Source organism: Neomonachus schauinslandi, chromosome 13, assembly GCF_002201575.2.
Source record: "Neomonachus schauinslandi chromosome 13, ASM220157v2, whole genome shotgun sequence".
Lineage (NCBI taxonomy): Eukaryota > Metazoa > Chordata > Mammalia > Carnivora > Phocidae > Neomonachus > Neomonachus schauinslandi.
In genome coordinates, this window is record NC_058415.1 from 136,158 (window position 1) to 160,285 (window position 24,128).

General features: G+C 40.9%; 1 protein-coding gene and 1 long non-coding RNA gene across 3 annotated transcripts in view; one reads left to right on the forward strand and one right to left on the reverse strand.

Annotated features, from left to right (window-relative positions):
- Positions 1 to 18,580, forward strand: part of MFSD14B (major facilitator superfamily domain containing 14B) — a 77,482-nt gene extending 58,902 nt beyond the window's left edge. For both annotated transcript variants that reach the window (XM_021694449.2, XM_021694450.2), the window contains 8 exons: positions 719 to 833; positions 6,303 to 6,521; positions 8,202 to 8,315; positions 11,266 to 11,337; positions 12,941 to 13,053; positions 14,381 to 14,478; positions 16,071 to 16,213; positions 16,866 to 18,580. In XM_021694449.2, coding sequence (XP_021550124.1) covers positions 719 to 833; positions 6,303 to 6,521; positions 8,202 to 8,315; positions 11,266 to 11,337; positions 12,941 to 13,053; positions 14,381 to 14,478; positions 16,071 to 16,213; positions 16,866 to 17,117 — 1,126 coding nt within the window. In that variant the 3' untranslated portion in view covers positions 17,118 to 18,580. The remainder of the gene's footprint in view (positions 1 to 718; positions 834 to 6,302; positions 6,522 to 8,201; positions 8,316 to 11,265; positions 11,338 to 12,940; positions 13,054 to 14,380; positions 14,479 to 16,070; positions 16,214 to 16,865) is intronic.
- LOC110584418 overlaps positions 6,731 to 24,128 on the reverse strand; it is a 39,672-nt gene continuing 22,274 nt past the window's right edge. Inside the window, exons 2-3 of the long non-coding RNA XR_002480577.1 lie at positions 19,499 to 19,597; positions 6,731 to 6,804 (exon numbers count right to left, since the gene is read on the reverse strand). This is a non-coding gene — a long non-coding RNA (uncharacterized LOC110584418). The remainder of the gene's footprint in view (positions 6,805 to 19,498; positions 19,598 to 24,128) is intronic.

Sequence of the window (24,128 nt, forward strand, 5' to 3'; positions counted from 1 at the left end):
GAAGCAGACTCCCTGCCGAGCAGGGAGCCCGATGCGGGACAGTTTGGTAGTATCTTAACTAGATTTTTTTTTAAGCACCTGTGCATATGACTGAAGTTTTAGTTTTAAATACATTAATATTTTTTGTTGTGATTTCTGCTTTTGTGTAGCTCTTTTATTTATTTTTAAGATTTTGCATATTTGAGATGAGCGTGAGCACATGTGCACACAAGGGCCAGGGGAAGGGCAGAGGGAGAGGAGAGTTAGACTCCCCTGAGCAGGGGGCCCCAAATGGGGCTCAGTCCCAGGACCCTGAGATCATGATCTGAGCCGAAGGCAGACACTTAACCAGCTGAGCCACCCAGGCGCCCCTGTAGCTCTTTTAAAGGTATTTGCTCTATGTGTCTTTTTCTTAGCTAAAGCTAAGAAATTTTAAGTTTTTCTCTTCTGTTGGCTGCCTTTAAAACTACATCTTTACTTAATCCCCTTATTCTTTCATTTTTTTCAACTGCTTGTACTGACACCCTTTAAGCAATTACAGACTTGGTGTGTTTCTTCTTCCCCATCTTGATTATCATTTTATTAGTTGTCCGTTCTATCTTTAAATATACATATACATGTATTTGTTTTTAAATTTATTTCTTGGTTTATAATCTTTACATGATAATCTTTGGGTCTGGTTATAAAAGTGTATGTACACTACCTCTCTCCCGGGTAATTAAAAATAATCTTTTTATAGGTGGTACTTTGCGATGATTTCTGTGTCTGGAGTCTTCTCAGTCACGTTCTCTGTGATATTTGCCTATGTAGCTGATGTCACTCAAGAGCACGAGCGAAGTACTGCTTATGGATGGGTAAGATTATAGTTTATGTTTTTTAACCAGAGAAGTAATTAGGGTTCTATTTAAAAATGTACTGGAAAGCAAGATTTAAAATAAATTACAAATACTGACTTACATAAGAGAAAATCTAAAGCAATTGAAATCAGAAAAGGAGATCTATGAAGTTTAAAATAGTAAGATGGAAATTACTAGGAATGTATCCTCCGGTTTTAGGGTGAGTTGTCAGCTGCAAAACTGTTTCAAAAGTTGATTTGATTTGGTTCATATTGGCTTATCTCTTGAGGAACCATAAACAGTAAACAGGTGCTAAGCACAGAAGTCCCTGTGCACCTCGTTCATATTGGAGGTGCTGCACCTCAGCCCTGTTAATCCACTGTTACTGTATTGCTGGTTGTGTATCTCAGGCACTTATTTGGGACATGGTACTGTAGAAGAAGGACTACATTTATTTGGCAATTAATTTTTGAGTGCATAGTAAAAGTTATAGGAGACCTTGTTTTGGATAATTGAGTATTAGAAAATCATTTCTAATTTTCTGAGGTGTAATTATGGCTTTGTGGTTCTGTTGGGGAAGAAAGACTTGTACAGGATGGCAGGCTGAAGCCCTTGAGGTCCGTGTGTCATGACTAAAGTTGTTTTGGGGGGCGGGACAATGCCATGTGAGCAATCTGTGGGTATGTGTCCAGTGCATGAAATTGCTGAGTCATGTGGGTGTTTTTGAGGGGGGAAATTTTCCCTTCTTCCCTTCTAGGTTCTTTGGCTACCCTAATAATAATTAAATTGACATAGATTAACAGGAGGGAAACATTTAATTTTGTACAGAGCTCCACAAAGACCTGAGAGAGCCAAGGGCATTTGGACAGTTGAAGCTTATATGCCATCCTTAGCATTAAGGAAAAAGGGGTTAGGGGTCTGGGACTTAGAGGGGACGAAAGCCATTCACAGGAATATGAGAAGAGCATATGTTTGGTAAATAAATGTTTGCCATGCCATGCAAATAAATCTTTCTGATAGAAAAAGTTATCTCTGGCGATAGCTCTCTTCCTGATACAGGCCCCCATCTAAATTCTTTTAGGCTCTGAAAGAGAGGCAAAAAATCTTTCCCTGAGTGTGCTGGGTCTTAACTGCCTTCAACCAAAACAGTCTACGTGCAAAGGGGTATAGTTGGGGTGCTGCATTCTCCCCTTCAGCATGCACTGTGCTCTTCTTTCAACTTCCCTGTGTTGGAAAATGTTTACAGTGAGAAAAGGTGGAAGAAGAAAACTGGCTGGGTTGTTGAACAGGTTGGAGGAGGACTGAAGGCCAGAAACCCAGGTTACTTCTCTCCTTTCCCAAGCCTTTCTCTTCCCTGTAAATCCTACGTCCTGGAAGACAGGAAGGAGTCATAACTGCACAAAGATCAGTTGTTGCTGTTCCATAAAACACAACAGCAGCTTTCACTTTGTTGACTTTAGACATTAGTTTAAAAACAACTTCTTCAACATTACTTCCCCTCTACCTACTACCTGCTTTCCCCTCCCATTCATCTTCCCTGCTACCCTGAATGTCTCTCATAGCACATCCTAAGACTGTCTCCATCTGCCGTCCCCACAATGCCGTGGAAGAGGACAGAGCGAGGGGCTCTAGGAAGCCTTCAAAGGAGGCAGGGGTGTGCAGGGTGGCTCATAACAGTCAGCCAGAAGCTTCACTTACCACATTTGTGCAGCTTTTCTGTACATGATGGGAAATACCCATTGAGATATTAATTCCCCTCCAGTTTAAAAAAAATTTTTGTTCTTTGCTTTCAGCCGAAACAAAACAAAGAAAACAAACAAAAAAACAAAAACCACTCACAAAGCTGTTGTGCCTAGTATTAATGCTTTCAGGACAGATTTCAGAGAAAGAGCATGACTTAGCTGCCCTTGCTAGCACACTTCATCTGTAAAATGGCAGTTATGCTTATGGTGTTCATCGGGCTGCCGAGAGGAATGCGAGAGAGGAGAGCTGGCTGTGCTGTCGGCCAGCAGGTAAGGTGCCTGGACTTGGTCACAAGAGTCAGGGTGTTGGCCAGTGACCTTTACGTGTGCCCTAACTTGTCAGATGTGAAGATGACAACTAAAAAAAAAAAAGGAAAGGAAAAAAGCTTGCAGGCTGCGTATCTTAGAGATAAAGGAGGATTTACTGCCAGTTATTTACGAGATTGTCAATCAAGTCTAGCCGGGGTTTTAGAGCCGTTAAAGAATGTATAAAGTATGTACACCTTCCTTCCTTAATGAAACTCCTCCACTACACCAAGAAGGTGGCAGTTCTTTCAGGGCTGCAGCAAGGAATAGTCCTATTAACTGAGTTCATGCTCACTGAGAGATTGTGGTGGTGAAGTCAACCTTTAGATTTATTTACCAGAGCCATGCTGAGCGTGAGGTGAATTAGGGATTTAGATAAATACGCAAACTAAGCAACAGTGCTGCTCTGAGTTTTAAGTTACTGCATTTTTTTTTTTTTTTTTAAAGATTTTATTTATTTGACAGAGAGAAAGCCAGCCAGAGAGGGAACACAAGCAGGAGGAGTGGGAGAGGGAGAAGCAGGCCTCCCGCTGAGCAGGGAGCCCGATGCGGGGCTCGATCCCAGAACCCTGGGATCATGACCTGAGCCCAAGGCAGATGCTTAACAACTGAGCCACCCAGGCGCCCCTAAGTTACTGCATTTTATATAGAAGTTCACGGGGTCATAGATCCCAGAAACTTAGTCATCCAGCAAGTATTGAGCCTCGGCTGTTGGAGAGGAACAAAACTGATCGGATGGAACAATTTAGGGAACTGCGGCTGCTCTCCACCCTTTCTGATACTTGAAACTTGGCAACTAGCTTTTTACTTTTATTTCCATATTCCACGTGATTAAATTGGCTCTCAGAATATTCACTGTTATTACATAGAGATTTTCACACTAAATTCTGTTTCTCACTATGAAATACATCTCTATGTTTATTTTTCGCATATTTGAAGAAACTGCTCTCTCAAGTGCTCTACCTGGTTCGGTGTCCCACTTAGGGAGGAAAAAAATACAGGTGCACGGCAGCAGAGGGGTTGATGGCAGGAGGGAGTCCTGAGCGCTGAGGGACCTAACGAATCAGGGCTGCATTAGGAGGACTAGGTAGGCCTGCCCCTCTGTGTCTAAGAACATCTGCCCTGCTGTCTAAGTCATTTTATGGGGCTTTCAGCTCTTCAGATACATAGACTCTGAAGTCCTAAACTCATTTCTTTTTTTTTTTTTAAGATTTATTTTATTTTAGAGAGAGAGAGGACGAGAGGGGGAGAGGGAGAGAGAGAGAAGCAGACTCCCGTCTGAGCAAGGAGCCCCACGCAGGGCTCGATACCACCACCCTGAGATCATGACCTGGGCTGAAATCAAGAGTCAGACACTTAACGACTGAGCCATCCAGGTGCCCCCTAAACTCATTTCTTAACCTCTGTTTTGAAAGCTTAAAAGAAAGATTCTCATTAAGATTTCTGCCTATGCCAATTTCAGGTTTTCTCTGTAGCAGTTTACAAATAAATTATGGAAATACTAGAAAACAGAGCACTTCTTTCTCAGAGCAGTGTTGCAGGGTGCATCACATGGATGGGAAAGATGAATTAAAAAGTTTGCCATGGTTTGCATTACTTATTAATGAGCATTAATCTCACTACATCCAAAGTAGCTACTGTATCCCTTCCAAAATTTTCTGAGGGGGAGCTTAGTAGAATGCAGTCATTTTCCATTCAAAACTCATGTATCAAATGTATTCTTATATATTAAATCATTGTTCTGTAATAATAAATTTAATTCCATCGTTTGTAATGACTGAATCTTGAGTTACTGAAAAATTTTTATTTTATAAAATGTCCATTTGGCTAGAAGACAATTAACGATGGTAGATTTAGAAATGCCATTTTGACAAATAATGAAATAAATTCTTTAAACTCAAGTGATTATTAGATCCTTTAGACTTGGAATGCTGTGGGATTATAAAAACCAGTTTCAGCTGAAATTAAGCAGCTGTAAGTCTAACTGTACGTTTTGGTGGGAAAGATGATTTTCGAGATTAGAAAATGGCTTCTCATTCTTGCTCATCATATGAACTTGAGTTATTTAACTTTTCTATTGCTGTTTATTTGTACACTGAGTAGTAATCTTGTTTACATGGAGAAATGTGGTAAAGATTAAGGAAATGAAAAACTTACTAATGAATGACTTATTGACCCATTTTGTGCAGAAATGAGGTGGTTAGGCGCTGGAGGACCCATAGCTGCCTGCATGTCACTGCAATTTATAATGTGACTTATGTGACTGCCTTGATCTTTTCAAATAATATGGAAAAACCTGAAGGGCGGGAGGTCTGTCTTCTTTTTCATCAGGTACAGAGTGGGTACTTAGTAAATACTGAACCAAGACATTCCTGTTCCCCAAGTTGGAATTCTCTACGCCTCCTTTTCTCCCCCAGACAGTTGTTATTGGACTTTTGGCTTCTATAGTATTTTTAGTATAATACTAATATCAGGTATATTGTATTTTCACATTCGTTTGCGGGTGCTGGGTGAAGGAAGAATGTCATTGGCTAACCAGGTATTGTCATAATTTTGAGCACAAGTAATGATTTCAGTGGTTTCTTTTAAAACCCATTGGAAGTTTAGATAACCAGTTTTTATAAGTCTGTTTTTGGCATTCAATCTGGTTATAATTTGGAGACTGTCCATTTAAGCTTCTGAACATTCAGATTACATTCCAAGACAAAGGAGGCGCTCTACATTAGGAAAACCATGTGAAGAGGCTCCACATGGATTCAGGTGCAAATGTGTCTCTGGTATAGAATGGAGGTGGGGAGTGACAGAAAATAACAGCCCAGGGATCTCAAGGTAAAAAGCTTCAACTGTCTCTCAACAGATCTTTGTTGTTGTTGTTACAGCTTTTTCTCTAAGAATATCAGGGATTTTTTTTTTCCCTTCTCTGTGCTAATGCAATGGTCACCAATAATAAAATGGTAAAACTGTGCATGTTTTTAGACTATGAAATCAACACAGTCCCTGAGTAATTTTTAGGTTTTACCATTAGCCCTGCAGACATTGTTTTTTCATGCCTTTCTCCCCACATCCCTGTTTTCCAATTAAAGAAGACTAAAGTGTGTATGTTTTATTCATGGGGAAGTTTTTCTCAATTTTTATTTCTAATAAGATATTTTTTTACTCTTGTAGCTTTTCAGGATATCTGCAGTTAGTTCATAGTTTGGGAACAAGTCCTTAAAAGGAAATGACTTTCTCTTTCATTCTTAAAATGTATGTGCAACACGTTCCTTTTGTTTTGTTTAAAGCCAGGGAGGGATGGCTATAGGTACATATCTGTGGGACCCTGCGTAAGAAGCAGGAACATAGGTGTGCACCTGCAGCAGGTGGGGTGAGTGAGTGTGCGCTTTCTGCATGTGCGTGTGGTAGAGGATGGGACCCAGGGTGAGAGAGTGCTCTTCCACAGGTCTCAGCCACCTTTGCAGCCAGTCTGGTCAGCAGCCCAGCCATTGGAGCATACCTTTCAGCCAGTTACGGAGACCGCCTCGTTGTGCTGGTGGCCACAGTGGTGGCTTTTCTGGACATCTGCTTCATCTTATTGGCTGTTCCAGAATCTCTGCCAGAGAAAATGAGACCGCTTTCCTGGGGAGCTAAGATTTCTTGGAAACAAGCAGACCCTTTTGCGGTAAATATCCATTTCTTTCTCCAGTAAAAATTAAAAAAAAAATTGCACATAAGGCCTGAAGGTGTTTGTGCACCAAGGAATATATAGAATTTATATTTCTTTCCTTTTTTCATTTTTTTTATTAGGGAGGAAGAGAGGGATGGGCAGAGGGAAAGTGAGAGAATCTTACGTGTTCCATGCCCAGCGTGGAGCTCAACTTGGGGCTCAATCTCATGAGTCAGACACTTAACCGACACCAGGCACCCCTAGAATTTTCTTTTAAGTCAAGTGTGTGGTAGGTATCCTAAGGAAAGAGAGAAAAAAGGTCCAATTAATCCCTGATGAGGGTGTAGGAAGGAAGGAAGTTTTTTTCTTATTGCATGGTTTTTTGTTTTTTTTTTGTAAACAAAACGAAGGTGGCCGTTTGAAGTGTTCATTTTATTCACTTAAATTCAGAAAAGATGAATAGATTCGGTCTGACTAGTTATTTTCTAGTTTGTTAATATACATCCACTTTGACCAGAGGCTTTGAACTTGTATTTTCCAAGTTGAATGGATTCTTTGTTTCCTGTAACTTTTTAAAATTTTTGGCATTTTTAATTTTTTTTTGGAAGGATTCTATTAAGAAAAAGTACTGAGAAGAAGAATCTTATCCCTCCCCTTTTCCCACTTTATCTGACTTGAAATTGTTCTTGAAGAAAATACGTGCAGAAAAAAATAACCAGAGATTTGATTGCTGTTTTTAAACACCCAAGTTTACTTTTTTAGGAAAAATGTGTAAAAGAAAAATAACTCATCAAATCCTTTTCTAAAAAGGTCCCTCAGGTCATGACCTGGGGACCCTGCTCGTTTTGTTTGTGCCGTGATGTCAGACGTTGAGAAGGAGGTACTTAGAGAATGGACCCGGGCGCCCGTCAGGCCTCCCATTTTCTTGTCATGTAGTGATCAAGTTATGTGTGGAAACTCCCGACTGCCGCCGTGTACTCTTTCAGGCCTACTGCAGGGATTACAGTAACTTAACTAGTCTCGTGTCTGGTGTGCAGCCAGTCCCCATAGACATGAGCTGCTTTTGCTGTTCACACATGAAGGTTACAATTACGGTGACCCTAGAATGCACTGAAGCACTCTCCAGTCCTTAGAAAACCACACACTTCTTGGTCTTCTCAGCAATTCTGTGTAAAAAGGGATGTAAGAAGGACTTTCAGACAAAGTTGTAACATTCAAAAGTTACTGGTCAGAGAATCTTGTCACTGACCCCATGATGACGAGCATACTTCTTTCTCTACCAGTTTTACAGGCAAATTGAATATTATTAACATCTTAAAGAATATCGTAAATTTATATATTGTAAAAACCCTGAACTGTTTATGGATTTAAAAGGGTTACATTATGAATGAGAGAGATGAGATTTTCTTAAAAGGTTCTGGAACAATGTTTTTTCAGGGTCTTTTCATAGGATGTGAAGCAGTATGGTTAACAAAGATGAGCGAGTATTTGTGGGGGAAACTTGTTTTGGTTTTAAGCTGTAACACTTTAAACATAGAGGACTTGTAACCATAGAGTTAATGTTTACCTGCTTTTGTAATCCCTTCAACTTTTATAATTCACCTTAACAAAACAAAACAATGAAGCCAATATCCTGGAATATCAGTGACTTTAGTGTTGCCTGCTTTTTACATGTTTTTTTCTGCTTATTCCTAGTCACTGAAGAAAGTTGGAAAAGATTCTACCGTCTTATTAATTTGCATCACTGTGTTTCTTTCATACCTTCCTGAAGCTGGACAGTATTCAAGTTTTTTTCTCTATCTCAGACAGGTGGGTAATGTGTGCCTAGTAGGTTTAGAACATGAAGAAAACCAAAGGTTAGGATCTGTTGAAAAGTACTGTGGGGAAAACGGTATATAGAGAAAAAAAATGTGTGGAGTTGCTTCTAGTTATAGTAAGTATAGGCGCTGACGTATAATTAGTCGGGGGACCTATAATATGATGTTATATTAAAATATTGTAAAATGTTTTGTAAAATGTTTAATCTGGGAAAAATTTCCTTGAGAATTAGCATAAACAAAGTTTATCATAATGTTTTAAATCTTCATTAAATTTCAGAGAGAGGTCAGGTTTGTTTGATGTGACCTGACCTGGGACATCTTCAGTAGGCCATATAACTCAATGCTGCTGTAGACTTCAAGGGGGCTCACAAGCAATAATCATGGCAGTTGACTTAAGGCAATTTAAGAACAAGCTCCCTTTCCAACTGTTGTTTCAGTTCTCTGGGATTGCAGAGACACGAGGTGCCTTCCATAGCAATCCTGCCCTGGTCTTTTACTGATTTCCCTGGAAGTCCTTCTAGGGGCTTACTCCACGTGGCAGAGCAGGCCTCCTCCTAAGATAAATTCCTCTATTTCTGGAGATATTTTTAGTTGAAACTTGTTAAATTCACCAATCTCACAGTTTTCCTGAAAGTGTGAGACTACTATTTTATATGGTGACATACAAGTAAAACTGTTTTTCAACCAGTCCTTTTTCAGTTTTGCTCATTTGGGGTGGGCAGATGCTGGAGATTTAGTGGGAAGACTGGTGAGGTAGCATGTTTAATATAGAAAATTATATGTGCATTTGTAATTATGCATTAAATTAATTGTGCATTTAATGTAGGAAAAATGGGAAAGCTTAGGGAAGTGAAAAATCCTCTCATTCCTTCAGAAAAAACAACTATGGATATTTTCTTTTTCTACGTTTTCCTATACATATTGCTTATGTCACTACCACCAGCACTTAACAGTAAATCAGAATCATTTTCTGTTGTTTTATATTTGTGCTTTTAAGAGCAGTTCACACACACACATTTGAGTTAAAATTGCATTTGGTATTTGTAAATCATATATCTGATAAGGAACTTGTACCAAGTATTAACTTTTGTAAGTGAAGAATAAAAAGACAACCGAACTGAAAAAATTCAGAAAAAGATTGAATAGATACCCGTCCAAGGAAGCACATGAAAAGATGCTTAACATTAGCCATCAAGGAAATGCAAATCAAAACGAGATACTTCTTCACACCTGCTAAATAAGATGGCTGTAATCAAAGACAGACAAAGTTATGGAGAAATGCAAACTCTCACACATGGCTGGTGGGAATGTAAAATGGGGTGGAAGAGAGTTCGGCAGTCCCTCAAGGTGTTCAAACTAGGGTTTCCAGCAAATCTATTCCTACGTAAATAGCCAAGAGAAATGAAAACACATTGTCTACGTAGAAACTTTTTTTTTTTTTAAAGATTTTATTTATTTATTTGACAGAGATAGACACAGTGAGAGAGGGAACACAAGCAGGGGGAGTGGGAGAGGGAGAAGCAGGCTCCCCGCAGAGCAGGGAGCCCGATGCGGGGCTCGATCCCAGGACTCTGGGATCATGACCTGAGCCGAAGGCAGACGCCTAACGACTGAGCCACCCAGGCGCCCCTACGTAGAAACTTTTATACAAATATTTATAATAGCCAAAAAGTAGAAGCAGCTGATGAAATGTATTGACAAATGATCTGTATGGCAGGATGTTACTGTTTGGCAATAAAAAGCAGTAAAGTGCTGCTACCTGCTGCAGCATGGACAGCCTTTCAAAACATGCTAAATGAAAGAAACCAGGACCATATATTGTTTGATTCCGTTTATATGAAAGGCTCAGAAAAAACACAGGCAGAGACAGGGAAGTGTATCACTGGCTGGACAGAGGAACAGGCTGGAGGAGTGGGACTCCTGATGGGGTACCATGTTTCTTTGAGGAGTGATGACATTTTCTACAATTGACTGTGGTGATGGTTGCCCAACTCTGTGAATATTCTCAAACCACCGAATTGTATACTTCTAATGGGTGAATTGTAGGATACCCAAGTTCTTTCTTGATAAAGCTGCTTTAAATATGTATATGTTTGTATTTATATTTACAAATACAGGCTGAAAAATAAGGCTACTTCTCAGGTTCCAGTTTTTTTTAGTTGGGTTTCATTAGCAAGTAATAGGTTTATTTGTCAGCATCACTGACTTGGGAACCTGAGATTCTAGCTCTTTTATTAGCTAGTTGTAGGGGTGCCTGGGTGGCTCAGTCGTTAAGCGTCTGCCTTCGGCTCAGGTGGGATCGAGCCCCGCATCGGGCTGCCACTCACCCTGCTTGTGCTCTCTCTCGCTGTGTCTCTCTCTCTCAAATAAATAAAATCTTAAAAAAAAAAGATTATTAGCTAGTTGTGTGACTGGAAGCAAGACAATCATTTAGTAAATGAATAGAACGCATACAATAATGTTTAAGTCCTTTTCCTGATTTTTATAGGATTTCAATAGAGGGCAAAAATATTTGACTTTTAAAAAACTTGATATTTAAAACCTAAAGTTTTAGGCCTTTCAGAGCTTCTGTTAAGGTTGAGAGGCTTAGAAATTATTGCCAGCTCACTTTAATTGCTTCTAGAATCACCATGGAAGCTTTTTAAAATATGCCTGTGCCTGGGCCCAGAGAGTCTGATTTAATTAGTCTCAAGTGGGTTACAGCATTTCATTGCTTACCCCCCTCCCTTTCTCTGTTGCCCACATGATTTTAATGTGCAGCCAAGGTTGAGAGCCATTGACTTGGCTAATGAGCAGATTCTCTTGGTAGCACCAAAAGTCAGATCATTTTCTTCATGTTCTCTCTAGTGTTTGGTGATGTTGTATTTGTCTCTTGGTGGGTTGGAGATGGGGGTTATTTTTTATAGTATCTATAAAGCGTTTTCTTTCCATTTCCACAGGTCATAGGTTTTGGATCTGTTAAGATTGCGGCATTCATAGCTATGGTAGGAATTCTGTCTATTGTGGCTCAGGTGAGTGTCATTTCATCCATTTTTCCTTTATCATTTTTATTTGGAAATAACTAGATTTACAGTAACTGCAAAGAAATAAATGTTCATAGGGAACCCTGGCACCCCTCTGTCAGTACCCCCCTCCTCCCCTGCCATGGTAACATCTCTTATATCTGTGGTACAATATCAGACCCAGTAAATAGGCATGGATACAGTCTACAGAACCATCTTTTTTTTTTTTTTTTTGAGAGAGAGAGGCAGGCCGGGGGGGGGGGGGGGGTGGGGTGGGCAGAGGCAGAGAGAATCTCTAACAGACTCCACACTGAGCTCAGAGCCCAACACAGGGCTTGATCTCACGACACCAGTCATGACTTGAGCCAAAATCAACAGTTGGATTCTCAACCGACTGAGCCACCCAGGCACCCCAGAACTTCTGCATCATTTTTAATAGAATGTTGAGATTGTAATTTAGGAGGAATTTAATACAGCTTTTCAGTACTTTTTAGGATACCTGTTACCTCTTACTGGTCATTTCAGCAAATAACAATTTGCTTTTACAACCACCAATAGTCTAACTCCATATACTGCAAAATAAGCTTAAAATAAAGAAGCACTCTCCTGGTTAATGAGGAAAGTTTAGTTAGCAGTGGAAAACAGAAATGAAATCAGTAACTGTTCCCAACCCTGCTATCCCCAGGACTGAAGAGATGTGGTAATGAGTGCATTAGAATATATGAAATGAGTAAACATTGAACATTTCCCCACCTATTAAAAATAGAAGACCACAAAAGGCAGGGTATATGACCTTTAAATGAACTCACTGACATGCCTGGGTGTACTCACAGTATCACATGGAACTGCCTAGAGGCTACTCCCTCAAACGGCTTCATGCTGCTTTATAGCATGGGGCCCAGCAGAGTGCTCTTCAAGGAGAAACAAGAAGACTCTGAAACTGTTTTGCCTGAACGTTAGAACTGACAAGGCTCAAAGAACTGCATCAAGGCAAAAAAGCCTTTTATTTTTTCTTACCGAACTTTTTAGTGAATGTAAATTATGTTGAACTTTCAAGTTGCTCATGATTTTGGTTTGCATTTATTGCAACTCTGGTTAGTCAGTTAGCCAAAACTCATCTTTTATCCTCTGCCTTTACAGACTATCTGAGCTAGTTGTTTAGCAGACTGTATATCTGTTAAAGTCAAATTTATATTAGTCCAACTTTCTGACACCGGTAACTTCCAGCAGAATCCCACATAGTCTGTAAATGTTCAACAGGGGTTTGCTCTTCCCTGGTGGTTAAGTGATTGGCATTTCTCCAAAGCGTCTGAGTCATGTGCTTCTCAGTCATAATTGGTGAACAGCTATGATGACCTTTGGAAAGTGCTAGCAAAGCATTAGATAAACAGGCTTTGGAGAGGGCTCTGAAGGCCCTGAGCCCCAGGTTAGCCTTGGAACCCCCACAGCTCGACTCGAAAGCTCCGTCAGTATTGCGTGGCTTCCCCACTCTCAGGCCAGGCTGTGTACCCATAGAGGCCCCTGGTCATTGTAAATGGGCTCCCCTCATCAAGCTTGCATCGAATCTGTGCACTCACATGGTTTCTCAAGATTATCTCCTTTGTTTTTACAGACAGTCTTTCTTACCATCTTGATGAGATCATTAGGGAATAAGAATACTGTTCTCCTAGGCTTGGGCTTCCAGATGTTCCAGTTAGCCTGGTATGGTTTTGGATCTCAGGCCTGGTAAGCCTCTCCTTTGAATCCTCATAAAGTAATAGACGGAAGCATCTTTTAGAACTTGAGTTGGTTGAATGTGATATGAAGGAAGGGTTATTTTGCTGGTTTGGTGTACTCAGTATTTCAAAAAGGATGTTTAGACTTAATTTGGGGAAGGATGGAGTTGGTAAGTACTCTCAGATTTTTGTTAAATTGCCTTTGCCTCATCGGTGAAGTTCTTATTTAATTGGATGTGTGTGCCTCCTCCAACGCCTCAAGAAAGTTTTATGTCTGCTTTTTAAACACATTTGTCAATTTTTAGTGACATCACATAGTCCACAAGAAGACAAGAAAAAATGACTGGTTATGATGGGGTTCACTGCCATAATCAGCTGAGTGACTTTGGGTAGTGACCTAACCTTTGTAACATAAAGCATCTGAGTTAGACAAACACAGAGATCTCCAAAACCATGTGTGCCCTGAGGCAGTTACTACTGCTAGCACATTAGATGCCCACAAACAGGAAGGAAGTTCAAAATAAGCCCTGAGGAGTTAAGAGGAAATATATGTGCCTGCTTACCAAATACCTCCTATTTTACATACGAGAACTGATCCTCACTTTACACATGCTTAGAGGAGCTAGAAATGTGGTCAGTGGTTCAATGGTTGATTCTTCTTGTTCTTGAAGATTCCGGTCCTGTGAACTTTGGTTCAATAGCTGATTCGGTCAGACCTGTGCTATGTTTCAAAGATTTTGTTGACCTGCAGGGGTTTTTCTTTTCAGTAAGGACGTGCACATTAGCCTCCCCAAGGAAAGTCTGGCCAAACAGGTTTTCAGCCTGATTAGGGCCTCACTTTGCTCACACTCTAGTTCCTTTTGTAGTGACCCTGAACTTCAGGTCTCTGTTGTTTCCGTTGGTGGCACATGACACTTGCTTGAGGGGTGGCAAACTGAGCAGCCCGAGAGCAGTGTGAAGGTGAGAAGCACAGAGAGAAAAGTGGAAAATCAGTGAGGAAGATGTGGTGTTTATAGAAACAAATCCTTTTGAACTTCATTGAGCTTATACATCTTAAAGATGGTAATGGGCAAACAAGGAGGAAGAACGGATTTCGAAGGAGGTAACATAAAATAATGAAATCTTCCCAGCTGTGAAGTAATCATTATTAACAGTATGATGTAGGACCTTCCAGGTTTAAAAAAAAAAAACAAAAAAAACCCGTTTTTTAAAAAGGGAAAAATAAATACAACCTAACAGAAAGCTTTTTGTGATTCTGTCAGATTGTACTCTGAACGGTAAGCTCCTTAGGTTAGGGCTGGCCTGCCACCTGACTGCAGTTGCTCTTGTCATTGCAGGATGATGTGGGCAGCAGGGACGGTGGCCGCCATGTCCAGCATCACATTTCCAGCAGTCAGCGCCCTTGTCTCTCGGAACGCAGAGTCAGATCAGCAAGGTGAGGTCACTGTCCCCTTCCTGTTTTCCTCCTTTAGCTAAGATATACTCCAGGTCACGGAGCAGGTGATAGCCACGTGGTCCCTTCTCAGCAGTTACAGCTTTCTTTTTTCCCTCCTGCTTCTGGACTTTCAGAATACTAAGGATTAGAAATAGAACTATCCAAAATAAAAACAAAAAACAAAACCAAAACTATCCATTTTCTCTCTTCAGTTTTGAGTCTTTTACCACCAGAATCATTTTAACAGATGTATGTCAAATTAGGAAAGACTGGTTAGTAAAGCAATGAGTTCTTTATTTAATCACCATAATTACTGAAATTTCTTTAATTTGGAATCAAAGTCCATTAGCTTAAATTAGGAAATGATTTTTTGAGGGGATAAATAAGTAAATATGTGTACTTTGGAAACAATTAAAACAGAGTCGACCATGTGGAGAATAGCACTCTACCGCCTAGACTCATCATGAACCTCTGGCTTCTGTCAGGCAGTTCCCACTGCCAGAATTAATCCTTTCCTTCTCCATCTGTTAATGGCTCACCTAAAGTAGTCAGGAAGTAGTGAATTTTAGAAGGAAAATCTTTTAAATTCACTAGAGCCTTTTTAAAAGTTCTAACAAAAACTAGACTGGAAAAGATTAATTCATTGCACCTACTTTTCCACATCAGAAATTAGCCATCTTATTCATACCCATTTTTAAAGTGTCACTTGAAGATGACAGATTCTGTGTGTCACCCTGTTTCCCTTGGCTATGTGTCCTTGGGGAGGTGTTATGTCTGAAGAAGTGAGACAGCTGTGGGCACTGCCTTGACGTCTGACAGGCACCATCTGGCCTTTCATGACATGAATTCTCTTTGGTTCTTATTATGCTTGTATGTTCTAATACAGAGGTTTCTAAATGTCAGCGTACAACATTACTGGAACACATTAAGTTGAATCATATTTGAACAATTTTGACTTGTGGAAACATCCATTTTCATATGATTCAAGCTAATATTTTATCTGCCACGTTAGAAACCAGAGATATCTAGAAGTTGGTACTTCTGGGATTTTTCAGTGCAGGTCACCATGAGGAGCAGTGTCTGTGTGAATGTGCCGCGAGTACACAACTTTGGGACTGCTATGGACTCACACACAGGGCTCCAGGAGACAGGGCAGATTTTTCCTGTAAAAGGACCATTAGATGAGTAGAGGAGGAAAATCTCATTCCATAGAAAAGTGGAAATTGCCTATAAATGGGGAATATTAGAGTTTTTTTCATTTTTTATTCCCCATTTATAGGAAGGATCTAGCTGTTACGGGGGGGAATTCAGCCCCAAAAGAGATTTCACAAACATCACTGTCATTTCATCTCCTTATAGATCTTAGGGGGGAGAGTTAGGACATTAACAGGACATAGTAAAACCAGTAATATATTTGTGCACCGAATGGAACTATGATGGGCGAAGTCCCTAATCTACTTCCCTTAGCACAGACTACTCATACTTAGTCCAGCTGAGCAGTGGATCACAGTTTGTAGGAAAATACTGTTAAGTCCCTAATCTCGAGATGCTTTTCTGAGAAGACTGACTCCCTTCTCTCTATTCTCATGTAGGAGTTGCCCAGGGGATCATAACTGGAATAAGAGGGCTGTGTAATGGCCTGGGACCAGCACTGTATGGCTTCATATTCTACATGTTCCATGTGGAACTGACTGAGTTGGAACCAGAATTGAATTCTGACAATGCTGCCCTGCAGGTAATTTGGTGATAAGTCTAGTTTTATAACAACCATATGTCTGATGAGAGCAAAATCTGAACTTAAATTTGGAGAATGTTCTTGTTCATGTGATGTTTCTATTGTATGTGCTATGTTCAGTGCTTCCTGGGATTGAGGAAGGATCAGTTCAGTGATGTAATATCTTCTGCAAAAAGCTCTGTCTTAATTTTGTTCAGAGTCCATTTTTACCTACACAAGTACTCTGATCAGAATCCTGTCCTCTGGTGAAGCCCGGCAAAGGCCAAATAAAATGCGAAACGACCTAGATTCCTGCTAGAAATTGAGCTAGAGTGCTTTCTCTACTACATATTTCTTCAGTCGTTCCTTTAGTGTAAATTTCTGTATAAAATTGTCCTTAATGTTCATGAACATAGTGTGAGGTCACAGGATGGGGACTGGAGACCCACAACTGCCACTTAAAAGCTGTTGAAAAGTGGTGCAAAGAACAATGATTAGTTGCCCTCTGTCATATTCCAAACACAGGCTCTATGGGAATTTGCCTTGATACTTAATGAAACATTCGCTTATGAGAAAATGATTTACTTTTTGATGGTTTGGGGGAGTCCAGGGCTAATTTTGGATTGAAGACTAACCGAATCCTTTATCTCCATTTGTTTCCCATGCCCCTCAGGGAGCTGTCATCCCAGGCCCACCGTTTTTATTTGGGGCATGTATAGTTCTCATGTCTTTCCTGGTTGCCTTATTCATCCCTGAATACCGTAAAGGCAGTGGACTTCAAAAACATAGCAACAGCATCAGCGGCAGCCTGACCAACACCCCAGAGCGGGCCAGTGATGAGGACATTGAGCCACTGTTGCAAGACAGCAGCATCTGGGAGCTCTCTTCCTTCGAGGAGTCTGGGAATCAGTGCACTGAGCTGTGAACTGGCAGAAAGGGGAATTCTGCTGATGCCTCCTCTGAGAGCCGTGGGAGCCACGCCACACGGAGACTTCATGGTGCTGGAAGGGAGATGCTAGGAGATGCTAGTGGCACCCTTCAGGGCCAGGTTTGAGAAGTGACCCTCTCCATCCCTCCACGCTGCTGCCGCCCCCCCCCCCCCCGCTCCTATTCCTTTCCTTCTTTTTGTGGTCTATTAGAACAATAGTCAAAGTACTTTCCTGCAAATTTTGCAACTCTCAAAGTCATCTGGAGTCCAAACTTTGAAACGCAAACAGAAAGATGGCTTTCCTTGAATAACTTTGGAGGAAGAGTGATAGCAGTTTTTCCATCTCCTTTTCAGTGGAAGGTGCAGGGTGGGAGTGGACTGCCATCTCTGGCAAGATCTGAGGTAAAAAGTCCCTGCTTATTTTCTTCCTTCCTGTTTCTCTGATCTGTGCCCGCTTAGCCCACGGGTGTTCATGAGTGGCCGCCCCAAGAGTCACTCAGTATCAGGGATCTATTGCCTTTGTTCAAAGGTCAACAAAAACCCAAACCCAAATCTTACTCTCCTTTCCTTGTCTCTACTTCCTGTTCTTGGCTAGAATGAAATTCAGCAAATTAATGTACCTCTGGACATTAATAATGATCAGTGATAACCTTTATTTAGATAAAAGGAAAATTTTCTTAAAATTTTAAATTATGAAGAACTGGCAACTCAGATCGCTGGACCTGGTGTTTTGGTCAGATCCCAGGTGATTTTACAGAGGAAAAACGCACATCAAGTATTCTAGTAGCAACACAGAATTTGAAGGGAGCTTCTAAGAAAGTTTTCAATAATACAAATATTCCTAATAGAACACATTATTACCATCTGCTCCTTGCTGCATCTTTTGTCTTCTCAGTTTTTCTCCTTCATCTCACTCCTGCCTTAACTGCTCTATTGTATGCATTGGTTTTTAGTCGGGTCTTTATTTCCATGTGTTTATCTGACTTTTGAATTTCATGGGAATATGCACATCAGATTGTTTTCTAAAATGTGGTTTAGGAAGCTCAGTTTCACAATAAGTGTCTTGCTAATTTTTCGAGATGTTCTATGGAAAGAAAACTTTACAGATTTATACGTATTTTCCTGCACCAATAAATCTACCATTAACTGGGCCCCACCCACCTTTAACAGAGCACTCCTCTGAAAGTTTTATAGGTATGAAATATATGTAGATATTTGTAAGGAGTTTTAAATTTTTTTGATGGGGTGCTGTGTAAATCTTGTATTTAAAAATGTAATGAAGGTGTTGAAAGAAAAATATATATACAACTTTTATAAAAGGATTGTGTACTGACTGAATACATTTAAAAGAAAATATATTTTGAAACCTGTTCTGCTATGAACAGAGATAACATATCTTTTTACTATGCTGTTGGTTTTTAAGTTAAGCTTCCTAATGCATAATAAATTTGCAATGGATACCTTTATGTCTTTTGTGTTTCTTTAAAGCAAATAGTACCATTGATCTTTTTGGGTTCTCTTTTGGGTGGGTATCAACTAAATTCTTAATCCTTAATTAAGCTAATGCAAAAAAGAGGTATATTTTCAAAAACTTTTGATTTTTAACACACTCCCTTCAAAAATGTATCGTAGCTTTTTCATCTAAAATAAAAAAACAGGGACACACACAATAGCCAAAAGGTGGAAGCAACCCGAGTGTCTGCTGTTGACTGAATGGATAAAGGAAATACGGCATTTACATACAAGGAAATCCCCAGCCTAGGGAAGGAAGGAAATTCTGACTCACGCCACAACATGGATGAGTTTTCAAGACATGATAAGTGAAGTAAGCCAGTCACAAAAGGACATACATAGTGTGGTTCCACTTTAGTCAAATTGAGACAGAAAGTAGAATAGTGGATGCCAGAACTAGGAAAGGGTAAGGGGGAATTACTGTTTAATGGGTAGAGTTTCAGTTTTGCAAATGGATGTGGTGAGGATGGTTCCATAAAAGTATGAATGTACTCAGTGCCACTGAACTAAAAATGGTCAACTCAGGTTATGTGTATATTTTGCCACAATTTTTAAAAAATGCTCTCATGACATCTTTACTATTGCTTACCAAAATTGCAGTTTCTTTACCCAGTATAACAAATGTCAAAACTGGGATAAAATCTATCATTTTAACCATTTACAATTTAGTGGTTTTTAATTTATTCACGAGGTTGCACAGCTGTTAGGACTATCTCCACAATATTTCCATCATAGGCTGAGGGAACAGTGTTCACCATTGAATTATTAAACCAGAGCCTTACGGAAGGGCTGCCACCTGGCCAGTGCTGGAATTTCTAGGCTAGGAAGCAAGTTCTGTGGGGTGATGGCTGGGGCTGACAGTGTACCTGGTTCTGCCTGTGCTGGAAAAACTGCAAACTGGGTTTGGCTGCTACTCTCGGGAAGAACCACCACTGCCAGCATGAAGAAGCATCATCAGAATGAAGCTGTGAGAAATTAGAAGACAGGAAGAAGTCAGTCAGTCCCTCTTCTTCTTCAGTATGCAGTTTTTATCTAGCATCCTTCATCAGCGAACACAGAGCCAGCTGACAAAAGAGAACAGGTATGCCAAGTAAAGGACAGGTTGGAACTAAGAGACAGTAACTGGCACCCTCAACATACCTTACTTGAGCTTCTGATCCTCACCAGCACCTCTCCCGTGACCCAGATCTGCATTTACTAAAGGATGTGGATCTTCCACAGGTTGCTATCGTTTTCCCCTAACTTTTCTACTGAGCATTAAAGTACAGTTGAATAACATCAAGGGTAAGGGTGCCAAGTCCCTATGCAGTTGAAAATCCACATGTAACTTGACTCACCAAAAACTAAATTACTGATACCCTACTCTTAACTGGAAGCCTTATCAGTAACAACACATATTTTGTATACTGCATATATTACATACTGCATTCTTACAATAAAGTTAAGCTAGAAAAAAGAAAATGTTAAGAAATCTTAAAATAGGGGCGCCTGGGTGGCTTAGTCATTAAATGTCTACCTTCGGCTCAGGTCATGATCCCGGGGGTCCTGGGATCGAGCCCCAATTGGGCTCCCTGCCCGGCGGGAAGCCTGCTTCTCCCTCTCCCAATTCCCCTGCCTGTGTTCTCTCTCTCTCAATGTCTGTCAAATAAAATCTTTCAAAAAAACTAAAAAAATACAAGTTATGAGGGAAAATAACTTTTTCATTAGAAATTTACAGTCAAGGGGCGCCAAAGAGCAACTTAAGTCGTTAAGTGTCTGCCTTCGACTCAGGTCATGATCCCAGAGTCCTGGGATCGAGCCCCACGGCTTCTCCCTCTCCCATTACCCCTGCTTGTGTTCCCTCTCTCGCTGTCTATAAATAAAATTTTTAAAAAATCTTAAAATACATTCATAGTATCATTTCTTAAAAAGCCCATGTAGAGGGGACCTGTGCAGTTCAAATCCTTGTTCAAGGGCCAGCTGTACTGAGAGAAAAGATGCTGGAGGAGTAGGGGACCCTATTCCAACTGGTCCCCGGAACTGAGCTGGATATCTACCAGACAACTCTGAGCACCCACGAAATCAGCCTGAGATGTAAGAAAATAGATCCGGATCTCTACAAACAGAATATCGCGGGCGGCTGGTTTCAAGGTATGAAGCTGAGAGCCATGATTCTACGGGCAGATTTTGGAGGATAAACGGCAGGGGGAGGGAGCCTGGCCATCGGGATCCTACACCGCCGGTGAGCGACAGCCTCACGCGCTGGGGACCGGGCACATGCTCACAGACCAGTAGCAGCGGGGAAGGGACTTTAGGGCAGACCACTGACGGAAACCCGGAGCGGCGAGATCGCACGTGTGAACTGGGAGCGGCTGGCGGTTTTAGAAGCACAAAGGGCAGAGACGTGCCCGACCTGGAGGCAGGACTTGGAGCACTGTGGTGGGGCGCACAACCCAGGCTGCTGCAGTTTATAGCACCATGGACAGAAGTGGAGATGGTGTGGCCTGGAGAGCTCACTGAAGAACAGACTGCGGTCTCTCTGCTCTGAGGCAGAGGGTTGGAAACGGTCTCTTCTGCTCTGACTCGCAGAAGAGACGCGGAAAGCCGCCAGAGAACAAAATCCCCAAAAATTGGTTCCCACTGAGCCCATCCCCTGCCACAGGGGGGCAGGGCAAATCCGCCCAAACAGGGTTGCCTGAGTAACAGCGTGGCAGGCCCCTCCCCCAGAAGACAGGCTGGGAAAACATGAGGCCAGCAACCCTAAGGTCCCTAGAAAACAGGTGCATCTTGCTTGGGTTCTGGTCAATAATTTGGACTCTATACATTCCCTCAACCACCCATCAACAGAATGACTAGGAGGAGGAACCCCCAAAATAGAAAAGACTCAGAGATTATGATTTATGCAGCAGATTTACAAATGGATGCAGATATAACCAAGATGTCAGAGATGGAATTCAGACTAGCAATTGTGAAGACAATGGCTAGAATGGAAAAATTGATTAATGGCAAAATAGAGTCTCTAAGGGCAGAAATGAAAGCTGAATTGGCAGAACTTAAAAATGCTATCAGTGAGATCCAATCTAATCTAGATAATCTAACAGCTAGGGTAACTGAAGCAGAAGAGCAAATAAGCGACCTGGAAGACAAATTAATAGATAAAAAGGGAAAAGAGGAGGCCATGGAAAAACAACTCAGAATCCATGAAAATAGAATCAGAGAAATAAATGACATCATGAAGCCTTCCAATGTCAGAATTATTGGAATCCCGGAGGGAGTGGAGAGAGACAGAGGACTAGAAGATATATTTGAGCAAATCGTAGCTGAGAACTTCCCTGATCTGGGAAATGAAACATTCATGTCCTAGAGGCAGAGAGGACCCCTCCCAAGATCAAGGAAAACAGGCCAACACCCTGGCATGTAATAGTAAAACTTGCAAATCTTAGAACCAAGGAAACCATCTTAAGGGCAGTTAGGGGGAAGAGATTCCTTACGTACAGAGGGTGGAACATCGGAATAACGACAGACCTGTCCACAGAGACCTGGCAAGCCAGAAACGGCTGGCAAGACATATTCTGGGTACTAAATGAGAAGAACATGCAGCCAAGAATACGTCACCTGGCAAGGCTGTCATTTAGAATGGATGGAGAGATGCAGAGCTTCCAAGACTGGCAGAAACTGAATAAATATGTGACCACTAAGCTGACCCTGCAAGAAATATTAAGGGGGGGTTCTATAAAAGGAGAAAGACCCCCAAGAGTGATATAGAACAGAAATTTACAAGGACAATCTATAAAAACAAGGTCTTCACAGGCAACATGATGACAATAAATTCATTCTTTCAATAATCACTCTCAACGTGAATGGCCTAAATGCTCCCATAAAACGGCACAGGGCTGCAGACTGGATAAAAAGACAGGATCCATCCATATGCTGTCTACAAGAGACTAATTTTGAACCTAAAGATACATCCAGACTGAAAGTGAAGGGATGGAGATCCATCTTCCATGCCAGCGGACCTCAAAAGAAAGCTGGGGTAGCAATTCTCATATCAGACAGATTAGATTTTAAGCTAAAGACCGTAGTTAGAAGCACAGAAGGACACTTTATCATTCTTAAAGGGTCTATCCAACAAGAAGATCTAACAGTTGTAAATATCTATGCCCCCAACATGGGAGCAACCACCTACATAAGCCAACTGTTAACCAAAATAAGAGTCATATTGCTAAGAATACGTTAATTGTAGGAGACCTCAATACTCCACTCCCAGCAATGGACATACCATCTAAGCAGAAAATCAGCAAGGAAACAAGAGCTTTGAATGACACACTGGACTAGATGGACCTCATATATATATTAGGGTGGAACAGAACATTCCACCCTAAAACAACAGAATACTCATTCTTCTCGAGCGCACATGGAACTTCCTCCAGAATAGACCACATACTGGGTCACAAATCAGGTCTCAACCAATACCAAAAGATTGAGATTATTCCCTGCATATTCTCAGAGCATAACGCTTTAACACCGGAACTCAATCACAAGAAAAAATTTGGCAGAAATTCAAACACTTGGAAACTAAAACCCACTCTGCTCAAGATGTTTGGGTCAACCAGGAAATCAAAGAAGAACTTAAACAATTCATGGAAACCAATGAGAACGAAAACACATCGGTCCAAAACCTATGGGATACTGCAAAGGCAGTCCTAAGGGGGAAATACATAACCATCCAAGCCTCCCTCAAAAAAATAAAAAAATCCCAAATTCACCAACTAACTTTACACCTTAAAGAACTAGAGAAAAAGCAACAAACGATGCCTAAGCCACGCATTAGAAGAGAAATAACTAAGATTAGAGCAGAGTTCAATGAAGTAGAAACCAGAAACACAAAAGATCAACAAAACTAGAAACTAGTTCTTTGAAAGAATTAATAAGATCGATAAACCACTGGCCAGACTTACCCAAAAGAAAAGAGAAAGGACCCAAATTAATAAAATTATGAATGAAAGGGGAGAGAACACGACTAACACCAAGAAAATAGAAACAATTATTAGAAATTATTGTCAACAACTATATGCCAATAAATTGAGCAACCTGGAAGAAATAGATGCCTTCCGGAAACCTATAAACTCCCAAGACTGAAACAGGAAGAAATTGACAACCTGAATAGGCCAATAACCAGTAACAAGATTGAAGCAGTGATAAAAAACCTCCCAAAAAACAAGAGTCCAGGGCCTGATGGATTCCCTGGGGAATTCTACCAAACATTCAAAAAAGAAATAATACCTATTCTCCTGACTGTTTCAAAAAACAGAAACAGGGGCACCTGGGTGGCTCAGTCGTTAAGCATCTGCCTTTGGCTCAGGTCATGGTCCCAGGGTCCTGGGATCGAGCCCCGTATCGGGCTCCCTGCTCAGCGAGGAGCCTGCTTCTCCCTCTCCCACTCCCCCTGCTTGTGTTCCCTCTCTCACTGTGTCTCTGTCTAATAAGTAAATAAAATCTTAAAAAAAAAAAAAAAAA